Source organism: Oncorhynchus keta, chromosome 10 (assembly GCF_023373465.1).
Source record: "Oncorhynchus keta strain PuntledgeMale-10-30-2019 chromosome 10, Oket_V2, whole genome shotgun sequence".
Taxonomy (NCBI): domain Eukaryota; kingdom Metazoa; phylum Chordata; class Actinopteri; order Salmoniformes; family Salmonidae; genus Oncorhynchus; species Oncorhynchus keta.
The window spans coordinates 36,287,524-36,312,795 of NC_068430.1; the positions used below are offsets into that span (position 1 = coordinate 36,287,524).

General features: G+C 43.2%; 1 protein-coding gene and 1 pseudogene across 2 annotated transcripts in view; both read left to right on the forward strand.

Moving 5' to 3' along the window:
• The window catches only part of LOC118388616 (metabotropic glutamate receptor 2-like), a 69,654-nt gene extending 64,480 nt beyond the window's left edge, over nucleotides 1-5,174 (forward strand). For both annotated transcript variants that reach the window (XM_035777846.2, XM_052526947.1), the window contains exons 5-6: nucleotides 4,273-4,450; nucleotides 4,722-5,174. In XM_035777846.2, coding sequence (XP_035633739.1) covers nucleotides 4,273-4,450; nucleotides 4,722-4,795 — 252 coding nt within the window. In that variant the 3' untranslated portion in view covers nucleotides 4,796-5,174. The remainder of the gene's footprint in view (nucleotides 1-4,272; nucleotides 4,451-4,721) is intronic.
• Nucleotides 5,175-16,723: 11,549 nt separating this feature from the next.
• On the forward strand, nucleotides 16,724-24,475 carry LOC118388176 (protein mono-ADP-ribosyltransferase PARP3-like; annotated as a pseudogene).
• Nucleotides 24,476-25,272: the final 797 nt, after the last annotated feature.

The following is a 25,272-nucleotide window of genomic DNA, read 5'->3' on the forward strand; positions in this document are numbered from 1 at the left end:
ACCAAAACCCATGGACCAGCCATGATGGGCATTAATCAGAGAGGCAACAAAGAGACCAAAGATAATCCTGAAGGAGCAGCAAAGCTCCACAGCAGAGATGGGAGTATCTGTCCATAGGACCACTTTAGGCCATTCACTCCACAGAGCTGGGCTTCACGAAAGAGTGGCCAAAAAAGCCATTGCTTAAAGAAAAAATAAGCGAACACGTTTGGTATTCGCCAAAAGACATGTGGGAGACTCCCCAAACATATGGAAGAAGGTACTCTGATCAGATGAGACTAAAATGTATATTTTTGTCCATCAAGGAAAACGTTATGTCTGGCGCAATCCCAACACCTCTCATCACCCCGAGAACACCATCAATCATGCTGTGGGGATGTTTTTCATTGGCAGGGACTGGGAAAACTGGTCAGAATAGAAGGATTGATGGATGGCGCTGAATACAGGGAAATTCTTGAGGGAAACCTGTTTCAGTCTTCCAGAGATTTGAGACTGGGACAGAGGTTCATCTTCCAGCAGTACAATACCCTAAGCATACTGCTAAAGCAACACTCGAGATGTTTAAGGGGAAACATTTAAATGTCTTGGAATGGCCTAGTCAAAGCCCAGACCTTAATCCAATACAGATTGCTGTACACCAGCAGAACCCATCCAACTTGAAGAATGGGCAAAAATCCCAGGGGGGGTGAATAGTTATGCCTTATTTCTTGTTTGCTTCACAATAAATAAATAAAATGGACATCTTCAAAGTGGTAGGCATGTTGTGTACATCAAATGATACAAACCCCCCAAAAGTTTTAATTCAAGGTCGTAAGGCAACAAAATATGAAAAATGCCAAGGGGGTGAATACTTTCGCAAGCCACTGTGTCACTGTGCTGTGTTCTTTCTGCTACACTCTTGCTATGAGATGGTTGTCCTCACACCCTGAGATTTCAGAAATCTCTGCTTGAATAATCAAACAGTAATTTGCATATGTCATCCATGAAATGTTTAAGCAGGCAAAATATGGTGTACTGAGGCATGAATTACAACATGATTACCAAATGAAATATTAAAGATGTCATCCCTGAAGGGGACAAGCAGCTTTTTCTCCAACCTCTGTGACATAGGTTAACAAAGGTGATGGAACATCAGTCAAATCCAAAGGCTAAGAGTGCCCGTGTTTCATGTAACCCATAGATCAGAAGTATCTACATTTGATTCCTCAAGACTTCTTTTAAATCATGGATGCCAAAAATGTGGTTCAACAAATCAAAGGCATCATCAGCTATCTTACCCCACGCTGTTACAAATCTCTGCAGCTCGGCTTGTACATGGTTGTACAACGATCAGATGTACAGGTAACTGCCAAAATAAAGGAAACACTTGAGTAAATGAGGGATACAAAGTACACTGAATAAAATATAAATGCAACATGTAAAGTGTTGGTCCCATGTTTCACGAACCCAGAAATGTTCCATATACACAAAAAAAAAGCATATTTATCTCAAATTTGCTCATCTTTTATTGTGGCATAAACACAACCAGTCATGATGTTTTTATCTGATTGTCAAACAATCGTTTTAAGGGCTCCTTTACTAGGCTACCCTTGCACGTTCATCCACTCGCAACATATCTACAACCTCCAAACAGTGGTGAATGGAAAGAGACATTTGTTACACAAAACACCAAAAAGTGTAATGACACTTGACAGGAGGGAAGAATTTATGCATCCACACGCGTCTTAGTGTTGGCCACTCATCCCTGCCTTCGCAAAATGACTTTTTTTTTTGTCTAACCACATCGCATTTTGGAATGTAGTCTATACCAAATGTTTTCAAGTCCATTCGCAAATGTTTCATGATATGAGGTCATGATTAATAATGGTGTAATAGCCTACAGTTCTCTTGACATTTTGCTTTAATTATTGTGATAGGCTCATGTTTTACTGGTACGGCGTACCACCACGGTGTCTTTTGCCAGGACGCCTTACCGGAACATATCGCCTTACTTTCACCCCTGTTCCTGAGTTAATTATGCAATTAACATCCCATCATCCTTATTGTCATGTATAAAATTGTCCAGTTGCCCAATATTTTGGCTACCATGGCTAGAAGAAAAGATCTCATTGACTTTGAAAAAGGGGTCTCAAATGACCATGGGGGGTTTAAAGTGTGTGTGTGTGTTTCAGCCACCAGATCTCAACCCAATTGAACACTGTATTTTGACAGTTTCCTGTATCTTTAGGTTTTATTGGTGACATTTATTTCATATACTCATATTCTACAATCCAACACTGAAATCATCCATTCATGCTCTACCTTCACATCCTGTTACTAGGCTGAACATGTAGGATGAGCTCACTCTTCTTGTGCTGGCTTCCTCTAGGTGGAAAACCACACCTGAATAGACAGTGTGTATGGCTACCACAGGCTACACAGCTTTTTAAAAACAGACACTTCCCACTGGGCACACACTGGTTGAATCAATGTTGTTTACACGTCAATTCAATTACGTTTTGTTGAACCAATGTAGAATAGACGTTGAATTGACGTCTGTGTCCAGTGGGTTGTATCTAAAAGTCTTATCGAAAGTACTTACAACAATCTGTATCTACTGTATGTCAGTTTTCATAATGAACAATTAAATCCCACACTGAGAAGACAGATTCTCATCTCTCAGCTCTTCCTGAGAAATATATTTGCTTAACACTTTATTACGTAGTATTGCCGTGTTATTAAAACTATTTTTGAATAAAAAGTGTGGGCTATAGGACCTGTGTGCTATTTGATAATATCCAGCTATTTACATGAGGATGACATCCGTTTACCACCATTTAGTTGTATTATAAACCAGATTTAAACCGATGGATTCACTTTTTAACATAATGTACAGCTCAATAAAGGGACTGATAGTTGAGACGGTCAACAAATCAATGATTTATTTCAAATTGAACTATACAACTCAAAGATTCACTTGTGTCATGTTATGGTGAATTTGCATTCAGTGACAGCAGTGAGTGAACGGCCACAGGACAGCTTGAACAGCATGTCCACCACTGGGTGCTCTCTGTCTGCCAGCCCAGCTCATTCTAATGCTGATATTAGTATTCAGGGAGACATGGACAGACACCTTGGAAGTGTGTGTATGGCAGACTGGTAAGATCCACCCAGCACCCACCCACCATGCAGCACTGCACTATAACTAAACAGTAATCTGGGAAGAGACAAAAACAAAGCTTGGCTGTATATAAAAGGACTGGCTGATGACACACAACTGCATGTGGGCGGATGGAAGGAGATGACGGGGGGGGGGGTTAGGATGATTTGAGGGACTGACAGGCGAACAGCTCACTCACTCACACCCCCCTCCTCTCAGATACTGCTGGTAGCACCACACAAGTACACATGTAACCTATTTCCTGAGATTGTCTGCTTACTATCTGCTTGCTTTTTGACATTCCTCAGTCTCCATGGTGTATTGTGTTCCGTAATCAGGGTTGGGTAGGTAGGTTATTTCTAAATGTAATCAATTTACACAATTACTAGTTACCTGTCCAAAATTTGTGTCAGTAACGTAATCAGATTTTTGGGGGATTGCTTTTCTCTTAAAAGGCATTAGAAGAAGACAAATTATCCATCAAACGCATTTGCTGTGCCATCATAGTGGTCTCTGACTTGTGGTCTAATAAAATAAAATGTTATTTGTCACATGCGCCGAATACAACAGGTGTTGTACAGTAAAATGTTTACTTACAAGCCCCTAACCAACTATGCAGTTTTAAGAAAAATAAGCGTTAAGTAAAAAATAGCTAAGTAAAAAATGTAAAATAAAAGTAACAAATAATTCAACAGCAGCAGTAAAATAACAATAGCGAGGCTATATACAGGGGGTACCGGTACAGAGTCAATGTGCGGGAGCACCGGTTAGTCGAGGTAATTGAGGTAATATGTACATGCAGGTAGAGTTTAAGTGATTATGCATAGATAATAAACAGAGATTAGCAGCAGAGCAAAAGAGGGGTCTGGGTAGCCCTTTGATTAGGGGTCAGACTCGCTCAGGCGGAACAAACTTAAACTTGCTCCTTTTTTTATTGCTGAATTGAATGTCATTGGGAAATGTATAGGTATCCAAGAAGCAATCATCTAGGTTTACAAAAGTACTGATTGGAGTTAGTTTTCTTGTAATCAGATTACATGTAATCAGTTACTCCCCAACCCTGTTGGCTTTATCAGATGAGTAATCGCTGTCTCTGGTCCCATCCTCTCTATTTATCCCTCTCCCCCCTTCAGGTGCAAACCACCACCATGTGCATCTCTGTCAGTCTGAGTGGCTCGGTGGTGCTGGGCTGCCTCTTCGCCCCTAAGACCCACATCATCCTGTTCCAGCCCCAGAAGAATGTTACCTCGCTCCGGGTGGCCACCACCCGCTTCGGCGTCACCACCGGCCCCGGATCCAGCTTCTCTCAAGGTACAAACCCCGCCGGCAGGACGAACACAACCTTCATCATCAGCATTACCATCATCATCATTATTAATCACTGAGATGTTTCAACACTTTACGTGATATACCACGTCACTTGAGAACACTCCTGTGGTGAGCTGTCAGACCAGCGTCTCTATAGTTTAGAATGAGGTGTTCTTTTCTACTCCATCTTCTTCTCTAACCTCTAATCTGACTGCCAGTGGATTGTAGAATCTGATAGAAGTGTTGTAGAAAATGGTCTATTCTCTTTCTGCAGCTTCAGCCTCCAATATTGTACCAACGGTGTGTAATGGTCGAGAAGTGGTGGACTCCACGACTTCATCTTTGTGAAGACTGACAGACTGAGCCTCATGTTCCTCTGCTGCCATTGTATACACTTCTATAACCACTAGTCCAGAATCAGCTGTTTCAGATAATAAAGAGGTCACACAGAAGATTGTCCAGATTTTGTTATCCTCTTAGTGCTGTGAGTACAATGTCCCGATTCTGTTTTCATTCTCTGACTGGTAGCGATTTTAAAAAGAGATGTCAAAGATTCAGTATTATAGCCCTTCTTTTTATTGAAGATTTTACTTCAGACATGGAGTAAATTATAGTAAATCTGTTAAATGTAATATATACAAGATGTTTTTAATGTAGATTTTGGTGAACCAGTTTGTGCTTTCTTGTAATTTATGTAAATAAAACGTTTTTTTTTTTATTAATATGAAAACTACAGATGTGTTGAATATTTTATAACTCTCATACAAAGGCTGTCTGGCTGAAACAAAATGTGTTGTAGTTAAACTGTCATTCAATCAGAAGACACATTACTTAGCACAGTCACCAAGGAGGTGATCAAACGCTAGTGTGTGTGTTTTAGTTTTAGTTGCATAGAAACCAATCTCCTACGTGTTACCGCTGCTCTTGAATCCCACAGAGCATTTGGGAAAAGGTGAATAAAATGAATGTCATTACAGAATTGTATCACCCTGGAGCCTCGGCATGAGTAACCCTCAGAAACACCTCCAAGAACTTCAAACTCAAACTACATCAACAGTTGGCATTTTCAAGTACTTAACACCGTGGCCTTTTCAGGCGGCCTGATAACTGGCATAGCCACATCACAGGAACCCATTACTGATAAAAATATACCAGCAGCTTACAAATGCCACTCCCAGCCAGACAAAACGTAACCTTAATTCCCAGTGACGTACCTTGACCCACCTCCAATTGCCACGTAATGAGCCTCTTCAACTCTTGAATGCTCTAACATTCTAACTCTAACGTCAGGAGAAATAATGCAAATCACCTTGAGACGAGAAGCATAATCAAATATTACTGTATGCAATATGTGATTCAAATATTTATCATACAATCCCCCTCTAAAATACTATTTGCTTGTGCAATTCCTTGTGCAATTCCTCACTTTAGTTTCACGGAGTGTTCAAAACATTGAGGACACATGGTATTTCCAAGACAGACTGACCAGGTGAATCCCAGGTGAAAGTATTGATCCCTTATTGATGTCACTTATTAAATCCACTTCAATCAGTGTAAATTAAAGGGAAGAGACAGGTTAAAGAAGGATTTTTAAGCCTAGAGGCAATTGAGACATGGATTGTGTATGTGTGCCATTCAGAGAACGAATGGGTGAGACAAAAGATGTAAGTGCCTTTGACTGGGGTATGTTAGTAGGTGCCAGGCGCACCGGTTTGTGTCAAGAATTGCAACGCTGCTGGGTTCTTCATGATCAACAGTTTTCCGTGTGTATCAAGAATGGTCTACCACCTAAAAGGACATCCAGCCATCTTAGGAAGCAATGGATTCAAAATGGACTAGCATCCTTGTGGAACGCTTTTGACACCATCTTGACTCCATGCCCTTGCAAATCGAGGCTGTTCTGAGGGCAAAAGGGGGATGCAACTCAATATTAGGAAGGTGTTCTTAATGTTTTGTACTTTCAGTGTAAGTTGGTAAGTGTACAGTAAATGGGAAGCTGCCAAATATTAGTCTATTTAATTCACCATCTGCAAAGCATGCAGGCCAAACAGACCACAGCCTCTCAGTGAAAATTAGCTGGAGCATCTACATGACTTTATATGAGAGAAAATCCTCTGCAGGTGCCTTTGAAAATACACCAAACAAAAGTTGTACTGCGGAAGAGTCGAAAGAGAACGAGACAGATTCTTCTTAGAACGATGGACCACAACCATGATTCAACACTGCCATCGTGTGGGCATGAAGTGAACTTTCTCCACAAAGGCAAAATCCAGCTGGTACATCTACTACATTTACATGATTGTTGTCACAAATTACGATTCTAATTTGAGTGATATGACATTATTGATGCTGATACATTTAACTGGTACAATCCCAGACAGTACCTACATTATATTAATCCCAGATAAAGAACAGACGATTAACACAATCTAATGTGCCATAGATGAGGCCATGTGTTGTAATGGTTAGGTTCAACACAGACCATGCACACTTCATTATGGCCTAATATGACAGCCTATTCTATTTTTCATAAAACTGATGAGTAGTTGGCTCCTCACAAGGCTGATCCATTTCTGACAAGCTCAGATGAGTCATTCAGTGTTGGAGTAATGGGGTGTGGCCAAGCCTACCACAGAGACATGTGGATGGGACTGAGGCCCAGACCTCTTTTCCTCTACTACCAGCCAGTCCCTCTCAATTAAAAATATAAAACAGGTTTTTTAAAGCACTAATGTAGCCTTTATCATGTCAACCCTTATATTCTAGAAGGCCAATTGCAATTTCCTACAGGTGCAACATTTCCAAGAGGAGGGTATCATTTATGCTTTTCGACATCAGGACTAACTTTAATAAAATAAAATATAGAGTTACTGGTGAGGTAGCCTAGAAATACAATATATAGGCACTTTGTAAGAGAGCAAAACCCCTCCCTACCTTCAGGCTATGTTCAAACCCTCCACCCCAACCCGAGCACTCCGCTCTGCCACCTCAGGTCTCTTGACACTCCCACCCCTCAGCCTAGTCCAAGTTCTTCTTGGTCCTGGCATCCCAGTGGTGGAACTAGCCCCCCCCAAAAAAAAACAGAACTTGCACTTGATTCTGCTGATAGCTATGTTGTTGAGGAAAAATGTACTTTCTATGCCTGTGAATGTGGTTCTTCCCTTGCTATCTTAAGATGAATGCACTGTAAGTCGCTCTAGATTAAAGTGTCTGCTGTAACAGTCCTGAGTTAGCAAATCTCTGGCCATGCCACTCCATGGGCCCAATTCCAACCCAAGTTAAGCATACGTCCAAAGAACGTAATTAACTTTTTATGCACTTTTCTCTCTATGCGTATTCTGACGAACTTAACCATGAGAATAGTGTACTATTCACTTGCTATTTGTATTGGGTGGAGATCAAATAAATGAAGGTGTGGTGGAGGTGTGTCTACAGATACGTCGTATTCTAACCTTGACTTAATTCCCTTATAATTCCATCAACTTTACGAGCCAGGAAAGCATTACTAAGGTCTTGCGAAATGTACCAGTTCCAAGTGGAAAAAGCATCTATTCAATTTTTTCAGATAGAAATAACAGCATTCTCCATTCAGTGTAATTTACAACTTGATAAACGCTAAGAGTTAGGTAAATTAATAATTTGTTTGGATAAGGGAATTGTAAATATAGATGACACTTTAGATATATTTTAAATTATAATCTCGGGAGACAAATGTGAAATCAGTCATATAGCAGCAAACTGAAGTATATCAACATTCCCACAGTAAAGCTTAGTTCCTCTCTTAGTTCCTCTTATCATAGACTATTCATCTATCAGTTAGTCACAGTCAATTGTAGCTCTAAGTGGACATGCAAATATTTGAGATAAGGACATTTGCATAACATACCACAAAATGATCTTCGATTTTAGGGGCACATGGCTGCATTACAAATGGATCATTTCCTACATCAGTAGCCAGACTAGATGCAGTTACACAGGCAGCTCAATACTGATATTTGTCCCACTAATTGCTCAGAACCAATTAGTGGGAAACCAATTTTTCCACCAATCATATCAGAACTTTTCACATCAGCTCTTTTTCCAAAATAAAGAACAGAGTACCAGCAGCACATGCTTGTGTGCGTGTGTGTGTGTGTGTGTGTGTGTGTGTGTGTGTATGTGTGTATGTGTATGTGTGTGTGTGTGTGTGTGTGTGTGTGTGTATGTGTTGTGTCGGTCTCTGTGTGTTATATGTGTGTTATATGTGTGTTATATTATATTTTGAGGCGGCAGCGTAGCCTAGTGGTTAGAGCGTTGGACTAGTAACCGGAAGGTTGCGAGTTCAAACCCCCGAGCTGACAAGGTCGTTCTGCCCCTGAACAGGCAGTTAACCCACTGTTCCCAGGCCGTCATTGAAAATAAGAATGTGTTCTTAACTGACTTGCCTGGTTAAATAAAGGTAAAATAAAAAAATAAAAAAATAAATATGTGTGTGTATGTGTTGTGTCGGTTTCTGTGTGTTATATGTGTGTGTGGGCGTATGTAGTGTATGTAAATGTGTGTGGGAGTGCCAATATAGTGTGAGTGGGTATAGAGTTGGTACATTGAGTGAACAAACATCTGCTCCTTCCAAGACACACACTGACCAGGTGAATCCAGATGAAAGCTATGATCCCTTATTGATGTCATTTGTTAAATCAACTTCAATCAGTGTAGGTAAAGGGGTGACAGGTTAACAGGCTAATACGGATTTTAAACGTAGAGAATTGAGACATGTACAGTATTGTGTATATGTGCCATTCAGAGCGTGAATGGGCAATAATAATAATAATAATATATGCCATTTAGCTGACGCTTTTATCCAAAGCGACTTACAGTCATGTGTGCATACATTCTACGTAAGGGTGGTCCCGGGAATCGAACCCACTACCCTGGCGTTACAAGCGCCATGCTCTACCAACTGAGCCACAGAAGGACCACAGATAAAAATATTTAAGTGCCTTTGAACGGGGTATGGTAGTAGGTGCAAGGTGCACCGAAGGTGTTCTTAATGTTTTGTACACACAGTCTAGTGAGTGTGTGTGTGGTCAGTGCAGATAGTTCTGTACCATTCATTTACAATTTAGCAGTCTGTCTATTTAGCAGTCATTGCTTTGGCGTAGAAACTATCTCAGGCCTGTTGGTTCAAGAGCTGATGCACCGGTACCATTTGCCTGATGGTAGCAAAGTGAACAGTCCATGGTTTGAGTGGCTGGAGTTTTCAGCAATTTTTTGGCCCTTCCTCTGACACCGCCTGATATAGAGATCCTGGATGGCAGGGAGCTCAGCCCTAGTGATGTACCTGGTTGACTGCACCACTCTCTGTAGCGCATTCCCGTCAAGGGCGGTGCATTTGCCATACCAAATGGTGATGCAGCCAGTCAAGATGCTCTCAATGGTGCAGCTGTAGAACTTGTAGTGCCATATTCATGACTGTGGGGGTGTGTGTGGACCATGTTAAGTCCTTAGTGATGTGGACGCCAATGAATTTGAAGCTCTCGACCCGCTCCACAACAACCCCATCAATGTGGATGTTACGACCATCTTAAAACGGCTTACAAGGATGTCAGGGTTTACCAGAATTGGACCCAGAAGCAGACCAGGACAAGGTGAGTATAAAGATGGTGAGTATTTATTCATCAACGAGAACGTGGAGGTAGATAGCTCCGGGTGGAGGAGCGGGCAGCGGAGGTGGGTTGATGGGAGTGGATAGGCTGATCCAATGGATAACAACACACTGGCGACGAGCAGACAGGGATGGGGTATGACAGGGATGGGGTATGACAGGGATGGGGTATGTCAGGGATGGGGTATGTCAGGGATGGGGTATGTCAGGGATGGGGTATGGGTTCCGGGTGAATGGCTGTAGACAAAACAAACGGCGGTAAGTTAAAGGCAAGCAAGACGTACAAAACAATAAAACAAAACAAACTCTATAAACTGGAGGCTGGTTCGTGGGCACAACATACTGTTCATGGCTAACGATCCGGCAGGGAATGGATGTCAGGTCAGAGCTTTTGAAGGGGAGAGGTGATGATCAGGACAGGTGTGCAGATTACTGATGGGATACAGGTGCGGGTGAACATCGATCTCCCAACAAGCTAATTCGCCCGGCAACCAGACAGGGTGCGTTCCAGGACACCGGAAACACACTCCAGGACAGAAACACAGGCAAACACAGACTCGGGAAGCGGGATTTGTGACAGTACCCCCCCTCCAACGAACGCCACCGGGCGGACTACCTGGAGCGCCAGGGTGGCAAGCTATCTTGCTGGCGTGGGACCACTGAAGAACAGTAGAACGGACCGACTCAGGCACGAACAACCGACCGGGTGGACCGTTACCGGGGCTGGGCTGCGTCCGAAGGGCCGCTATCACATCCTCCTCAATCCTCCATGTAACGGCTCCCACGACAAGGTTCTGGGGAAGAATCATCTCAGTCTTGGCCCCACTCTCATCCGTCTTGGAGAACATCCGGGACAAGGCATCCGCTTTGCCGTTCTTCGACCCAGGTCGGAACGTCAGGGAAAAATTGAAGCGTCCAAAAAACAAAGCCCACCTGGCCTGACGGGAGTTGAGACGTTTAGCCAATTGCACGTAAGCCAGATTCTTGTGGTCAGTCCAGACCACAAACAGTTGCTCCGCTCCCTCCAACCAGTGACGCCACTCCTCCAAGGCAAGCTTCACAGCGAGAAGCTCCCGGTTACCCACATCGTAGTTTCTCTCAGCTGGTGAAAGACGTCAAGAGTAGAAGGCGCAGGGATGGAGTTTACCGTCAGTGGAGCTACGCTGGGACATGATGGCGCCCACCCCCACATCAGACGCGTCCACCTCAACAACAAACTGACGGGAAGTGTCAGGTTGAGAGAGAATCGGCGCGTTGGTGAATCGGCTCTTCAAGTTCAGAAATGCTCGGTCTGCCTCAGGAGTCCAACAGAAAATTCTGGTGCAAGACGTCAGAGCAGTTAAAGGGGCGGCCACCCGGCTGTAATCACGGATAAACCTCCGATAGAAGTTCGCAAATCCCAGGAATCTCTGGAGCTGCAATCTCGTACCAGGCCGGGCCCAATCCCGAACCGCCCGAACCTTCTCTTGGTCCAACTTGATCTCACCCCTGGAGATGATGTACCCGAGGAAGGATGTAGTGTGGGCGTGAAAATCACACTTCTCTGCCTTCACAAACAGACGGTTCTCCAATAACCGCTGCAGGACATGCTTAACATGCTGGAGTGGATGTGGCTGGAAAGCTCCTTGGAGAAAATCAGGATGTCATCCAGGTAAACGAACACAAACAGACCGATCATATCCCTCAGCACGTCATTCACCAAACTTTGGAACACTGCTGGAGCGTTGGAAAGTCCAAACGGCATCACCTGGTACTCGAAATGTCCCATAGGTGTATTGAATCCAGTCAACCACTCGTCCCCCTCTTTGATCCGAACCAGATGATACGCATTGCGTAGATCAAGCTTCGTAAACACAGTAGCACCCTGTAAAGAATCGAAAGCGGAGCTCATCAAGGGCAAGGGGTACTTGTTCTTGACCGTAATATCATTCAACCCCCGATAATCAATACACGGTCGAAGAGAGCCATCCTTCTTACTCACAAAAAAAAATCCAGCTCCCGGGGGTGATGACGAGGGATGAATGAGACCTGCAGCAAGAGACTCCTTTATGTAGGTCTCCAGGGCTTCCCGCTCAGGTCGAGAAATACTGTATAACCGTCCCTTGTGAAAGGCAGCTCCAGGGAACAGCTTAATTGTACAATCATAAGGTCGGTGGGGAGGAAGTGACTGAGCTTTCTGCTTACTGAACACCTCACCCAACTCGTGATATGTTTCAGGAACCAGGGACAAATCAGGAGGAGCAGACTCACCGACCCGACTGGGGACAGCATGAGAACAGGCAGTCCTGAGGCAGTTAGCATGGCACTCAATGCTCCAACTAGTTACCTTACCAGTCACCCAATCGAACAAAGGATTGTGTTCTCTTAGCCAGGGGTATCCAAGAACCAGAGGAACATGGGGGGAAGGCAAAATAAAAAAAGAAATAACCTCTGAATGATTCCCCGACAACAACATCTTAACCGGTTCAGTCCTCATAGTGATCCGTGCCAGACTACTGCCGTTCAGAGTGGTTGCTTCAATGGCTTCCGGTAATTGCTCCTTGGAAAGCTCCAGCTGTTCCACTAAGTCGGCATCAATGAAGCTGTCATCGGCACCTGAATCGATGAAAGCGTTAATCGCTAAACTCTGATTCTTATTTATGAGGGTAGCAGGAAAACGAGGTCTGACAGGGCTCTTGAGAGGTTGAAACTGGCTCGCTAACAAACCTCCCAAACTTAACGAGCAGTTTAACGGGCGCTGAGGACAAACGGAGATGTAATGTCCCGAGCTACCACAGTAGAGGCAGCTGTTGGTCTCACGTCTACGTTGGCGCTCGTCCTTAGTTAACCCGTGCCGCCCCACTTGCATAGGTTCAGGATCTAGCGGCAGGACTCCTCCACTAATCCCGTGTGAGGGAAAATGATCAACCCGTTCTGGTCCACTTCCTGACCCGAATGGTAACCGAGCCTCAGATTGATTAGATGGACCCCACTGCTTCTCCCTCCTTCTCTCTCGGACTCTATTATCTACCCGAATAGCTAAGGTGACCAAACTATCTCGGTCACTAGGCTCTGGATAGGAGATCAGCTCGTCCTTGAGTTGCTCCGACAACCCCTGGTAAAAAAACGCTTGCAGTGATTCCTCATTCCAACCACTCTCCACAGCCAATGTCCTGAATTCTATCACAAAGTCTGCCACACTGCGAACTCCTTGGCGAAGAGAGAACAAACGTTTAGCTGCGTCCATCTCTGCCGTGAAACCCTGGTATGACGTCATGCATGTGTCGCGTCGTTCCCAAACAGCTGAAGCCCATTCCAGAGCTCTACCACGCAGCAGCTCAATAACAAAAGCTATCCTAGCCTTATCTGTGGCGTAAGAGTAGGGCTGCAGATCAAAAACTAACCCACACTGTAAAAGAAATGAACGGCATCCTCCCAGATCTCCCTCGTACTTCTCCGGTGTCGGAACCTTGGGCTCACGGAAGGAACCCGCTCCCGAATCGGCAGGTGATATGGGTGAAACAGGTGGTGGATGATCCGCTGGCAACCTGAGCTGATCCTGGATACTCGTTAATCTATCCGATAAGTTCCGGATTGAACCCGCTATCTCGTGTAGCGCTGTTGTGTTGTCCCAACATCTTCTCCTGATGGGTAATTGCATGGCAAACGGAGTCCAGGTCCGCTAGGTTCATCACTGGCCGGATCATTCTGTCAGGGTTTACCAGAATTGGACCCAGAAGCAGACCAGGACAAGGTGAGTATAAAGATGGTGAGTATTTATTAATCAATGAGAACGTGGAGGTAGATAGCTCCGGGTGAATGGCTGTAGACAAAACAAACGACGGTAAGTTAAAGGCAAGCAAGACATACAAAACATTAAAACAAAACAAACCCTATAAACTGGAGGTTGGTTCGTGGGCACAACATACTGTTCATGGCTAACGATCCGGCAGGGAATGGATGTCAGGTCAGAGCTTTTGAAGGGGAGAGTTGATGATCAGGACAGGTGTGCAGATTACTGATGGGATACAGGTGCGGGTGAACATCGATCTCCCAACAAGCTAATTCGCCCGGCAACCAGACAAGTGAATTCGGAAAGTATTGACTTTTTCCACATTTGTTACGTTACAACCTTATTCTAAAAGGAATTCAATATTTTTTTCCCCTAATCAATCTACATACAAGACAGAATAATGATTTCTTCCGTCGAAGGAGAGGAGGACCAAAATGCAGCGTGGTTAGAGTTCATGTTTTTTAATAAGAAAACTAAACATGAACACAAATACAAAATAACAAATGTGGCAAAACCGAAACAGTCCTATCTGGTGCAGAGAACACAAAGACAGGAAACAACCACCCACAAAACCCAACACAAAACAGGCTACCTAAATATGGTTCCCAATCAGAGACAATGACTAACACCTGCCTCTGCTTGAGAACCATATCAGGCCAAACATAGAAATAGACAAACTAGACACACAACATAGAATGCCCACCCAGTTCACGTCCTGACCAACACTAAAACAAGGAAAACACACAAGAACTATGGTCAGAACGTGACAGATGAACCAGAAACAGGTTTTTAGACATTTGAAATGTTCAAGTTCAAGTGCAGTCGCAAAATCCATCAAGCGCTATGATGAAACTGGCTCTAAATGTGGACCGCCACAGGAATGGAAGACCCAGTTACCTCTGCTGTGGAGGATCATTTCATCGGAGTTTCCAGCCTCAGAATTTGCGGCCCAAATAAATGCTTCACAGAGTTCAAGTAAAAAGGCTGAGCCTAATAGAGTGCATGAGGTCATAAGTTTTGTTTTGATTCCTATGCTGACAATGTAACAATATTTGCTGGTCTGTAGCATGTTTATGAAATTAGTTATTCCAGTTACTAATAAGCATGCACCCATTAAGAAAATGACTGTAGAAACTGTTAAATCCCCTTGGATTGATGAGGACTTGACAAATGTGTATGGTTGAGATGTTGAGGCAAAAAAAAACAAGTGTGGCTGCACAACCGATTGGCAAACTTACTGCAAATTGAGAAATCATGTGACTAAACTGAATAAAAATAATAAACCATTCTATGAAACAAAGATAAATTACATAAAGAATGATAATTAAAAAGCTTTGGACCACCTTAAATGAAATTTTGGGCTCCATTATTCATTGAATCAGATGGCTCATTCATATCAAAACCCACTGATATAGCCAACTACTTTAATTATTTTTTCATCAAACTTAGCCATTACATTCCAGCAACAAACACCAACACTACACATCCAAGTATAATTGACCAAATTATGAAAAACCAGCATTGTAATTTTGAATTCCGCAAATTGAGGAAGGAAGAGGTGAAAACAGTATTGTTGTCTATCAACAATGCCAAGCCACCGGGGTCTGACAATTTGGATGGAAAGATTTGGAGGATAATAGCAGATGATATTGCCACTCCTACTTGCCATATCTTCAATCTATAAGCCTACTAGAAAGTGTGTGCCCTCAGGCTGAGAGGGAAGCTAAAGTCATTCTGCTATTTAAGAATATCAAGCCCCCTTTACTGGCTCAAATAACCGACCAATCAGCCTGTTACTAACCCTTAGTAAACTTTTGGAAAAATTGTGTTTGACCAGATACATGTTACAGTAAATAAATTGACAACAGACTTTCAGCACGCTCATGGGGAAGGACATTCAACAAACACAGCACTTACACAAATGACTGATGGTTGGCTGAGAGAAATTTATGATTAAACGATTGTGTGGGCTGTTTTGTTAGACTTCAGTGCGGCTTCTGACATTATCAATCATAGTCTGCTGTTGGAAAAATGTATGTGTTATGGCTTTACACCTCCTGCTATATTGTGGATAAAGAGTTACCTGTCTAACAGAACACAGAGGGTGTTCTTTAATGGAAACCATTAAAGAACACCCTCTGAGCAAGTTGAGGTGACTATACCGCTTGGAGTAACCCTGGATTGTAAACTGTCATGGTCAAAACATGTTGATACAACAGTAGCTGAGATGGGGAGAAGTCTGTCCATAATAATGCGCTGCTCTGCCTTCTTAACAACACTATCAACAAGGCAGGTCCTGCAGGCCTTAGTTTTGTCACACCTGGTGTATTTAAAAAAAAATACACCTTATGGAACAGCGGGTACTGTGAAGAGACACACACACGCAGGTAGCAACACATGCATACACACACACGCTAGCACACGCACTTTACACATACGTACATTATAATATTGTTGTATGGTGGTATTATACATGTTGTATTGTAGATATGTAGTGGTGTAATAATGTTATATGATGTACTGTTTTATATTTTGCTTTATGTGTGATGTAAGTCTCATTTGGACCCCAGGAATAATTTCTGCTGTCTTGGCAACAGCTAATGGGGATCCCAAATAAATACAAATAAAACACTTTGCTCCATTGTAATGCTGTAAGTGAGGTCACTTACATCTCCTGGACTGTATATGCTGCACACAGTTATAGAGGTTTCAAAAGACCAATGTACTGCTGTGTGTGTTACTCATTCATATGTAGCAGATTCTGAGAAACTGCCACTAGCTATAGGCATTTGACTTAATGATTTGTTTGATCAGCCTTACAGTCACATCAGTAGGACAGACTGTGCAGTGCAGTAGATGAATGGGTTGTCAGGTAGCCTAGCGATTAAGAGCGCCGGGCTGTAACCGTAAGGCTGCTGGTTTGTATCCCGGAGCCGTCTAGGTGAAAAATCTTACGACGTACATCACTTAATCCTAATTGTTCCTGTAAGTTGCTCTTGATATAGGGGTGTCTAATCAAATCTAATGTGCCAACATGACCTAAATCATGTTCCTCCCCAACAGGTGTATGAAGATTATGACTGTATGCTGAATCAGACCGACATTGAAAATAACAGCAATAAGTTTTATGTCATTCAAGTGTTGAATACAGGTGCCTGTTACTACTGCTGGACCAAATGGGGGAGAGTGGTAAGCTTCATTTCAGACAAAGACAAGATGGTAGTTTGCTACACATTCCTGTGTCAGCTTTAGTAAATCTACATTTTTGTTGATGACTTTAATTAATATACTAAACTATTCATCGGTTGAGCATCTAGGATTGAAGCACGAAATCCTTTCTCCTCACCTACAGGGGGAAATAGGCCAGTCAAAACTATCAGTCCCCTATGTCAGCCCAGACAAAGCCATCAAAGACTTTGAGAAGAAGTTCACAGACAAGAACAGCACAGCTGGAAGGAGCGGGACAACTTTGTGTCTCGCACGGGGGAAGTACACCCTGATAAAGGTGGATGGAGGCCAGGATGCAGAGGTCAAGGTAACAGTGGTGTGCTAGGGACTAAGTGCTGCTAAGGACTCTGATAGAGAGTCAGACTGCTTCTTTGACTCTCACTCATTATTGCTTCGCTGTGTCACTTATAGCAATGCTCTCGTCTGGCTTTTGCAGGTGGACAATGTTGATGGGAAGATTGTCAAGGGGCCCCAAAACGTTCTGCCTTGCACCCTGAATAACCCCACACAGAAGCTCATCCATCTCATTTTTAGCAACGACATGTTCAAGAAGGTCATGGAGTGCATGGACCTGGGTGGGTGTCAATCTTAGTCCAACACACCACCTTTAACGCTACAGCACTGAAACAATCCTCTGTTCCTCGGTCATTAAGCCTGGGTGGGTGTCAATCTTAGTCCAACACACCACCTTTAACGCTACAGCACTGAAACAATCCTCTGTTCCCCGGTCATTAAGCCGGGGTGGGGTCTGTCTATGTACACATGTTCTATTAACTAACATACCTGTTTGACTGGACTGCTTGTTGTATTGTATTCTACCCTTAGTGGAATTATATACAGTACTTGGCTGTTCAACTGAAGTCTCTGTGATCAAAGAGGTATCCTAAATCATTAACTAGAGTCATTTAAGTAGAGGGTAAAGCCTGGCGATCTGGAGATAAATGTCTAATCCATCTAAAACCCAGTCTGCCTGATCAATAATGTAGATGGCACCTGACTGTAAAATGGATTGATTTGGACCGAAGCTTATTCAGCTGTATTGTGAGTTCCCCAACAGCCACATTGACCAACATAGAGGAAAGCAGTCAACATAGAGCTATAAAAAAACGTGTCTAACATATGAACTCAGACAGAGAGGTAATATGTGTACAATCATCATCTCTTCCCTGGTTCTTCCCACCAGACATAAAGAAGATACCTTTGGGGAAGCTGAGCAAGCTGCAGATCACCAAGGGCTTTAAAGTGCTGGAGGAGATTGAGGGAGCTATGAACACCAGCCAGACCAGCAGGGCCAAACTGGAGGAGCTCTCCTCCAAGTTCTTCACCATCATCCCACACATCTTTGGACGCAAAAGGCCCCCGGTCATCGACAGCTCTAAGATCATAGAGAAGAAGAAGGAGATGCTTCTGGTGAGATCTACTTAATCAACTTGTACTTTGTGGAATGACATTGATATTGGTCAGTACTATTTAGGGCCAAAAGTTTTTTTATAGCCTACAAAGACACAGAGTTTTGGTAATAGGTTAAACTCCTGGCCATAATAATGAGTCGTTTTTTTCCAGGCCTGGTCCCATCTCTCCCTCCTTCTGCTGTTCCCTGCAGGTGCTGGCTGATATAGAGATAGCCCAAGACCTGAAGGCTGAGAATGAGAAGACCCAGGAGCTGATGGAGGTAGAGAAAGTACCTCATTCACTGGACCAGAACTATCTGTCTTTCAACTGCAAACTCTGTCTACTAGAAAGAGAAACACAGGAATTCAAGGTACTGTGACCTCTAATGGAAGTTTAATTTTATACAAACACGGCTGTATTGTTGTAGATGTAAAAATCATAGTCATACAAATCTTTATTGATACTGATTGTAAGACGGAAACGGAGAAGATGGCTGACGTTTTACGTGCTCCTAACTGTTTTTTTTTTGTGCATTATTTGTAACTTATTTATTTACTTATGTTGTACATAATGTTGGTGCTACTGTCTCTTATGACCGAGAATAACTTCTGGACATCAGAACAGTCCGACGAGCCCGACATGAACGACATACTGCTTTCCCAGGAACAGGCCCAAATCCCACCATTTGCTTGAAGAGACAACAGCGAAAAAGAGGACAGAGGTCGGGCTGCCTTCTGAGAATTTGTAGGCGATCGAATAAACCCCCTGCCTTCTGTTCTACTAGCTAACGTGCAATCATTGGAAAATAAAATCGATGACCTACGAGGAAGATTAAACTACCAATGGGACATTAAAAACTGCAATATCTTATGTTTGGGTGGCAGACTATTCAAATATGTAAACAACACGATATATAAGGAAGTCTCGAGGTTTTGCTCACTTGAGGTGGAAACTCATGATAAGCTGTAGACCACACTATCTATGTAGAGAGTTTTCATCTGTATTTTTTGTAGCTGTCTACATACCACCACAGACCGATGCTGGCACTGAGACCACACTCAATGAGCTGTATTCCGCCATAAGCAAACAGGAAAACGCTCATCCAGAGGCGGCACTCCTAGTGGCAGGGGACATTAATGCAGGGAAACTTAACTCTGTTTTTCCAAATTTCTATCAGCATGTTAAATGTGCAACCAGCGAGAAAAAAAACTCTAGAGACGAGTACAAATCTTCCCTCGTCCTCCATTTGGCAAATCTGACCAGAATTCTATCTTCCTGCTTACAAGCAAAAATTACAGCAGGAAGCACCAGTGACTCGATCAATAAAAAAGTGGTCAGATGAAGCAGATGCTAAGCTACAGGACTGTTTTGCTAGCACAGACTGGAATATGTTCCGGGATTCTTCCTATGGCATTGAGGAGTACACCACATCAGTCATTGGCTTCATCAATAAGTGCATCGATGACATCGTCCCAACATATTCCAGTACATTCCCCAACCAGAGGCCATGGATTTCGGGCAACATCCGCACTGCCGCTTTCAAGGAGCGTGACTCTAACCCGGAAGCTTATAAGAAATCCCACTATGCCTTCCAACGTACCATCAAACAGGCAAAGCGTCAATTCAGGACTAAGAGGTTCTACAACTGCACCATCGAGAGCATCCTGACTGGTTGCATCACTACCTGGTATGGCAACTGCTCAGCCTCTGACCGCAAGGCACAACAGAGGGTAGTGCGTATGGCCCAGTAAATCACTGGGGCCAAGCTTCCTGCCATCTAGGACCTCTATACCAGGCGGTGTCAGAGGAAGGCCCTAAAAATACTTATTTTCCACCATAATTTGCAAATAAATTCATTAAAAATCCTACAATGTGATTTTCTGGATTTTTTTCTTCTCATTTTGTCTGTCATAGTTGAAGTGTACCTATGATGAAAATTACAGGCCTCTCTCATCTTTTTAAGTGGAAGAACTTGCACAATTGGTGGCTGACAAAATACTTTTTTGCCCCACTGTAAATGCATTATAGGGGACTATTTACTGAGACAAAATTATATACAATATTCTTCTCTGTATTCGAAAGTAAATGTTGAGCTTCCATTGTATTTTCGTTCTTGTCTAATTTAAAGGTAATTGAGAAATACCTGAAGGCCACTGCACATAGCCACAGCCAGCCAAAGATTATAGATGTCTGGGAGGTAGAGAGTGAGACTGAGGTGAGTAACACATGACACTACTTCAGCAAAATAATGTTAGCATGTAATACAGAATGAATTTGTATTGATTCATTACTTATTTGTTGTGAGCTTGATTGTTGTAATGAAGTTGAGAATCAATTTTTTTTGGGCTTAAATGTACACACAGTTTCCTCTATTATAGTGCGTTAGGTCAAGGATTCTGTTCTCCTATCTGCATATCTGTGTGTGGGCATTGTTTTCGGCAGGCGGAGCGGTTCAGGGAGAATGACAACCTGGAGAACCGGCGTCTGCTGTGGCACGGCAGCAACTTGGCAATGGTTGCGGTCATCTTGAACGTGGCCTATATAGTCACTTCATGCCCCAGTCAGGGGGCTGCGCAGGCAGGGGCATCTACTTTGCCTCGGAGATCAGCAACTCTGCTAAATACGGTGAGGTTCTACCCCTGCGTTATAGGGCATTTGGAAAGTATTCAGACCCCTTGACTTTCTTCACATTTTGTTATGTTACAGCCTTATTGTAAGCAAAACCTGTTTATTTATTTATTTTTGCAACGTATAAAAAAACCCCTGAAATAATACATTTACATAAGTATTCAGACCCTTTACTCAGTACTTGTTGAAGCACCTTTTGCAGCTATTATAGCCTTGCATCTTCTTGGGTATGACCCTACAAGCTTGGCACAACTTTATTTGGAGAGTTTCTCCCATTCTTCTCTGCAGATCCTGTCAAGCTCCGTCAGGTTGGATGGGAAGCGTCGCTGCACAGCTATTTTTAGGTCTCTCCAGAGAGACACTCAAGGACATTCCAAGACCTGTCCCGAAGCCAATCCTGTGTTTTCTTGGCTGTGTGTTTCCATTGATCATGCTTGAGATGATTCTATAACTTGATTGGAGTCCACCTGTGTTAAATTCAATTGATTGGACATGATTTGGAAAGGCACACACCTGTCTATATAAGGTCCCACAGTTGACAGTGCAAGTCAGACCAAAAACCAAGCCACAGGATTGTGTCAAGGCACAGATCTGTGGAATTGTACCCAAAATATTTCTGCAGCACTGAAGATCCCCAAGAACACAGTGGCCTCCCTCATTCTTAAATGAAAGAAGTTTGGAGAGCTGGCTAAGATCTGACCGCCTGGCCAAACTGAGCAATCGGGGAACAAGGGCCTTGGTCAGGGAGGTGACCAAGAACCCGATGGTCACTCTACCAGAGCTTCAGAGTTCATCTGTGATGACGGGAGAACCTTCCAGAAGGACAACCATCTCTGCAGCACTCCACCAATCAGGCCTTTATGGTAGAGTGGCCAGACAGAAGCCACTCCTCAGTGAAAGGCACATGACAGCCCATTTGGAGTTTGCCAAAAGGCAAAATATGATAAACAAGAATCTCTGGTCTGATGAAACCAAGATTGAACACTTTGGCCTGAATGCAAAGCGTAAACCTGGCACCATCCCTATAATGAAGCATGGTTGTGGCAGCATCATGCTGTGGGGATGTTTTTCAGTGGCAGGGACTGGGAGACTAGTCAGGATTGAGGGAAAGATTAAAGGAGCAAAGCACAGAGATATCCTTGATGAAAACCTGCTCAGGACCTCAGACTGGGGCAAAGCTTGACCTTCCAACAGGACAACGACCCTAAGCACACAGCCAAGAATAAGCAGGAATAGCTTCGGGACAAGTCTCTGAATGTCCCTGAGTGGCCCAGCCAGAGCCAATAGAACATCTCTGGAGAGACCTGAAAATAGCTGTGCAGCAACGCTCCCATACAACCTGACTGAGCTTGAGAGGATCTGCAGAGAAAAATGGTAGAAACTCCCCAAATACAAGTCTGCTAAGCTTGTAGCGTCATACAAACGAAGACTCAAGGCTGTAATCGCTGCCAAAGGTTCTTTAACAAAGTACTGAGTAAAGGGTCTGAATACTTATACAAATGTGATATTTTCTGTTTTTGCTTTGATATTATGGGTATTATGTGTAGATAAACGATGGGATTTAAAAAAAAAAGTTTTTTAATGAGTCTAATGTGGGAAAAGTCAAGTGGTCTGAATACTTTCTGAATTCGCTATATATCTGAGAGATATTAGAAAGATCAGGAATTCTGGGCTCCGTCTTGCTGTATCCTGTCGGGCACACCAACTCAACTCCCTCGTCTTAGCTCGGGCACCATCTCCAACTACACGGAAGTCACCTTACTTCCTCCAGTCCTACCTGTGTCCTGCCCTTCTGGCAGCTTTATGGGGCTTGTACAGCTGGTGAGCAATCAGCCCTTGATTACTCACCAAATCCCCAATCAGCCCCAATTAGTCCTGGGTGGAGAGCCCATCGAGACCTGGCTCGTCCAGCAGATGGAGCCATCGTCTCGTGATGTATACTCCTGTCACCAGTCCTCAATGAGTCTCACCCTAGTGGCTGACCTGCTGTACGCCACAGGGGATACATATTTAACCCCTTTTTTTGGGAGGGGGACACATTTAGCTACTTCTATATATACTTTCATTAACTCTTAACTCTTAACTCATTAACTCTTACCTGGTAAATTCAGACGAGTCTTGTGAGGCTTGTGGGTGTCCTAGAGCAAAACAACTGTCATAACCAGTCAAAAGTTTGGACACACCTACTCATTCCAGGGATTTTCTTTATTTTTACTATTTTCGACATTGTAGAATAATACTGAAGACATCAAAACTATGAAATAACACACATGGAATCATGTAGTAACCAAAAAAGTGTTAAACAAATCAAAATATATATATTTTATTTGAGATTCTTCAATGTAGTCATCCTTTGCCTTGATGACAGCATTGCACACTCTTGGCATTATCACAACCAGCTTCATGAGGAATGCTTTTCCAAACATATTGATTGAGTTCCCACATTTGCTGAGCACTTGTTGGCTGTTTTTCCTTCACTCATCCCAACCCACCTCAATTTGGTTGAGGTTGGGTGATTGTGGAGGCCAGGTCATCTGATGCAGCACTCCATCACTCTCCTTCTTGGTCAAATAGCCCTTACACAGCCTGGAGGTGTGTTTTGGGTCATTGTCCTGTTGAAAAACAAATGATAGTCCCGCTATGTGCAAAACAAATGGGATTGCGTATCACTGCAGAATGCTTGTTAGGTTTGCCTTGAATTCTAAATAAATCACTGACAGTGCCATCAGCAAAGCACCCTCACACCATCACACCTCCTCCACCATGCTTCACGGTGGGAACCACACATGCAGAGATCATCTACTCTGCGTCTCACAAAGACACAGTGGTTGGTGCCAAAAATCTCAAAATTTGGACTCATCAAAGCAAAGGACAGATATCCTCCAGTCTAATGTCCGTTTCTCATGTTTCTTGGCCCAAGCTTGTCTCTTCTTATTATTGGTGTAGTAGTAGTGGTTTCTTTGCAGCAATGTCTACACTGTATTTCTGATCAATTTGATGTCATTTAAATGGCCAAAAAAAATGATTTTCTTTCAAAAACAAGGACATTTCTAAGTGAGCCCAAACTTTTGAACTGTAGTGTATACTCTAATGAAGTGGTCACTGTATTTCTAAACATCTGGTAGATGGTCAGACGATATCCAGAAGAAGGCATCAGTATGGTTGTGTAGTCAACACTGTTGTATCGTTTCAGACCCGTCCAAGGACATCTTCCTGACACTGGATGGTAAAGCAGGTGGCTGTGCCTCAGGGTAAACCCACCAAGCAGCCCCAGTACAAGGACAGCTACTTCTGCAACAGCGAGTACCTGGTCTACAAGGGAAACCAGTGTCGCATCCGCTACCTGCTGGAGCTCAAGTTTTAACTGGAGAGAAGGAGAGAGGGGGGAGGCACCTATGCATTCTAGGAGATGGTATTATTCAAGTAATTAAGGTTTTTGTTATTAATAGACACCTCTGTCACTGTGTGCAATATCCAACCAAAGTTCCCTATAATATCATATATATACTCTGTGCCTTATCCTTTACAGTATCCTAACAGGCTTTGAGTGAACAGTCTTCCATGGTCTATTGCAGTGGTTCCCAAACTTTTTATTGTCCAGTACCCCTTCAAACATTTAACCTCCAGCTGCGTACCCCTTCTAGCACCAGGGTCAGCGCACTCTCAAATGTTGTTTTTTTGCCATCATTGTAAGCCTGCTACACACACGCTATACGATACATTTATTAAACATAAGATTGAGTGTGTTTTTGTCACAGCCCGGCTCGTGGGAAGTGACAAAGAGCTCTTATAGGACCAGGGCACAAATAATAATATAATTACAATAATCAATCATTTAGCTTTTTATTTAGCCATCTTACTGTACATATAAAACTTTATTTGTTCATCAAATTGTGAATAACTCACCACACGTTAATGAGAAAGGTGTGCTTGAAAGGATGCACATACATGTATATCTGCAATGTTAGGTTGTATTGGAGAGTATCAGTCTTAAATCATTTTTCACACTCGGTCTGTGTCTGTATGTAGTTGTTATGCTAGTGAGGGCCGAGAATCCACTCTCACATAGGTATGTGTTTGCAAAGGGCATCAGTGTCTTAACAGCGCAATTTTCCAAGGCAAGAAACTCTGAGCGCAGCCCTGCCAGAAATCTATCTGGCA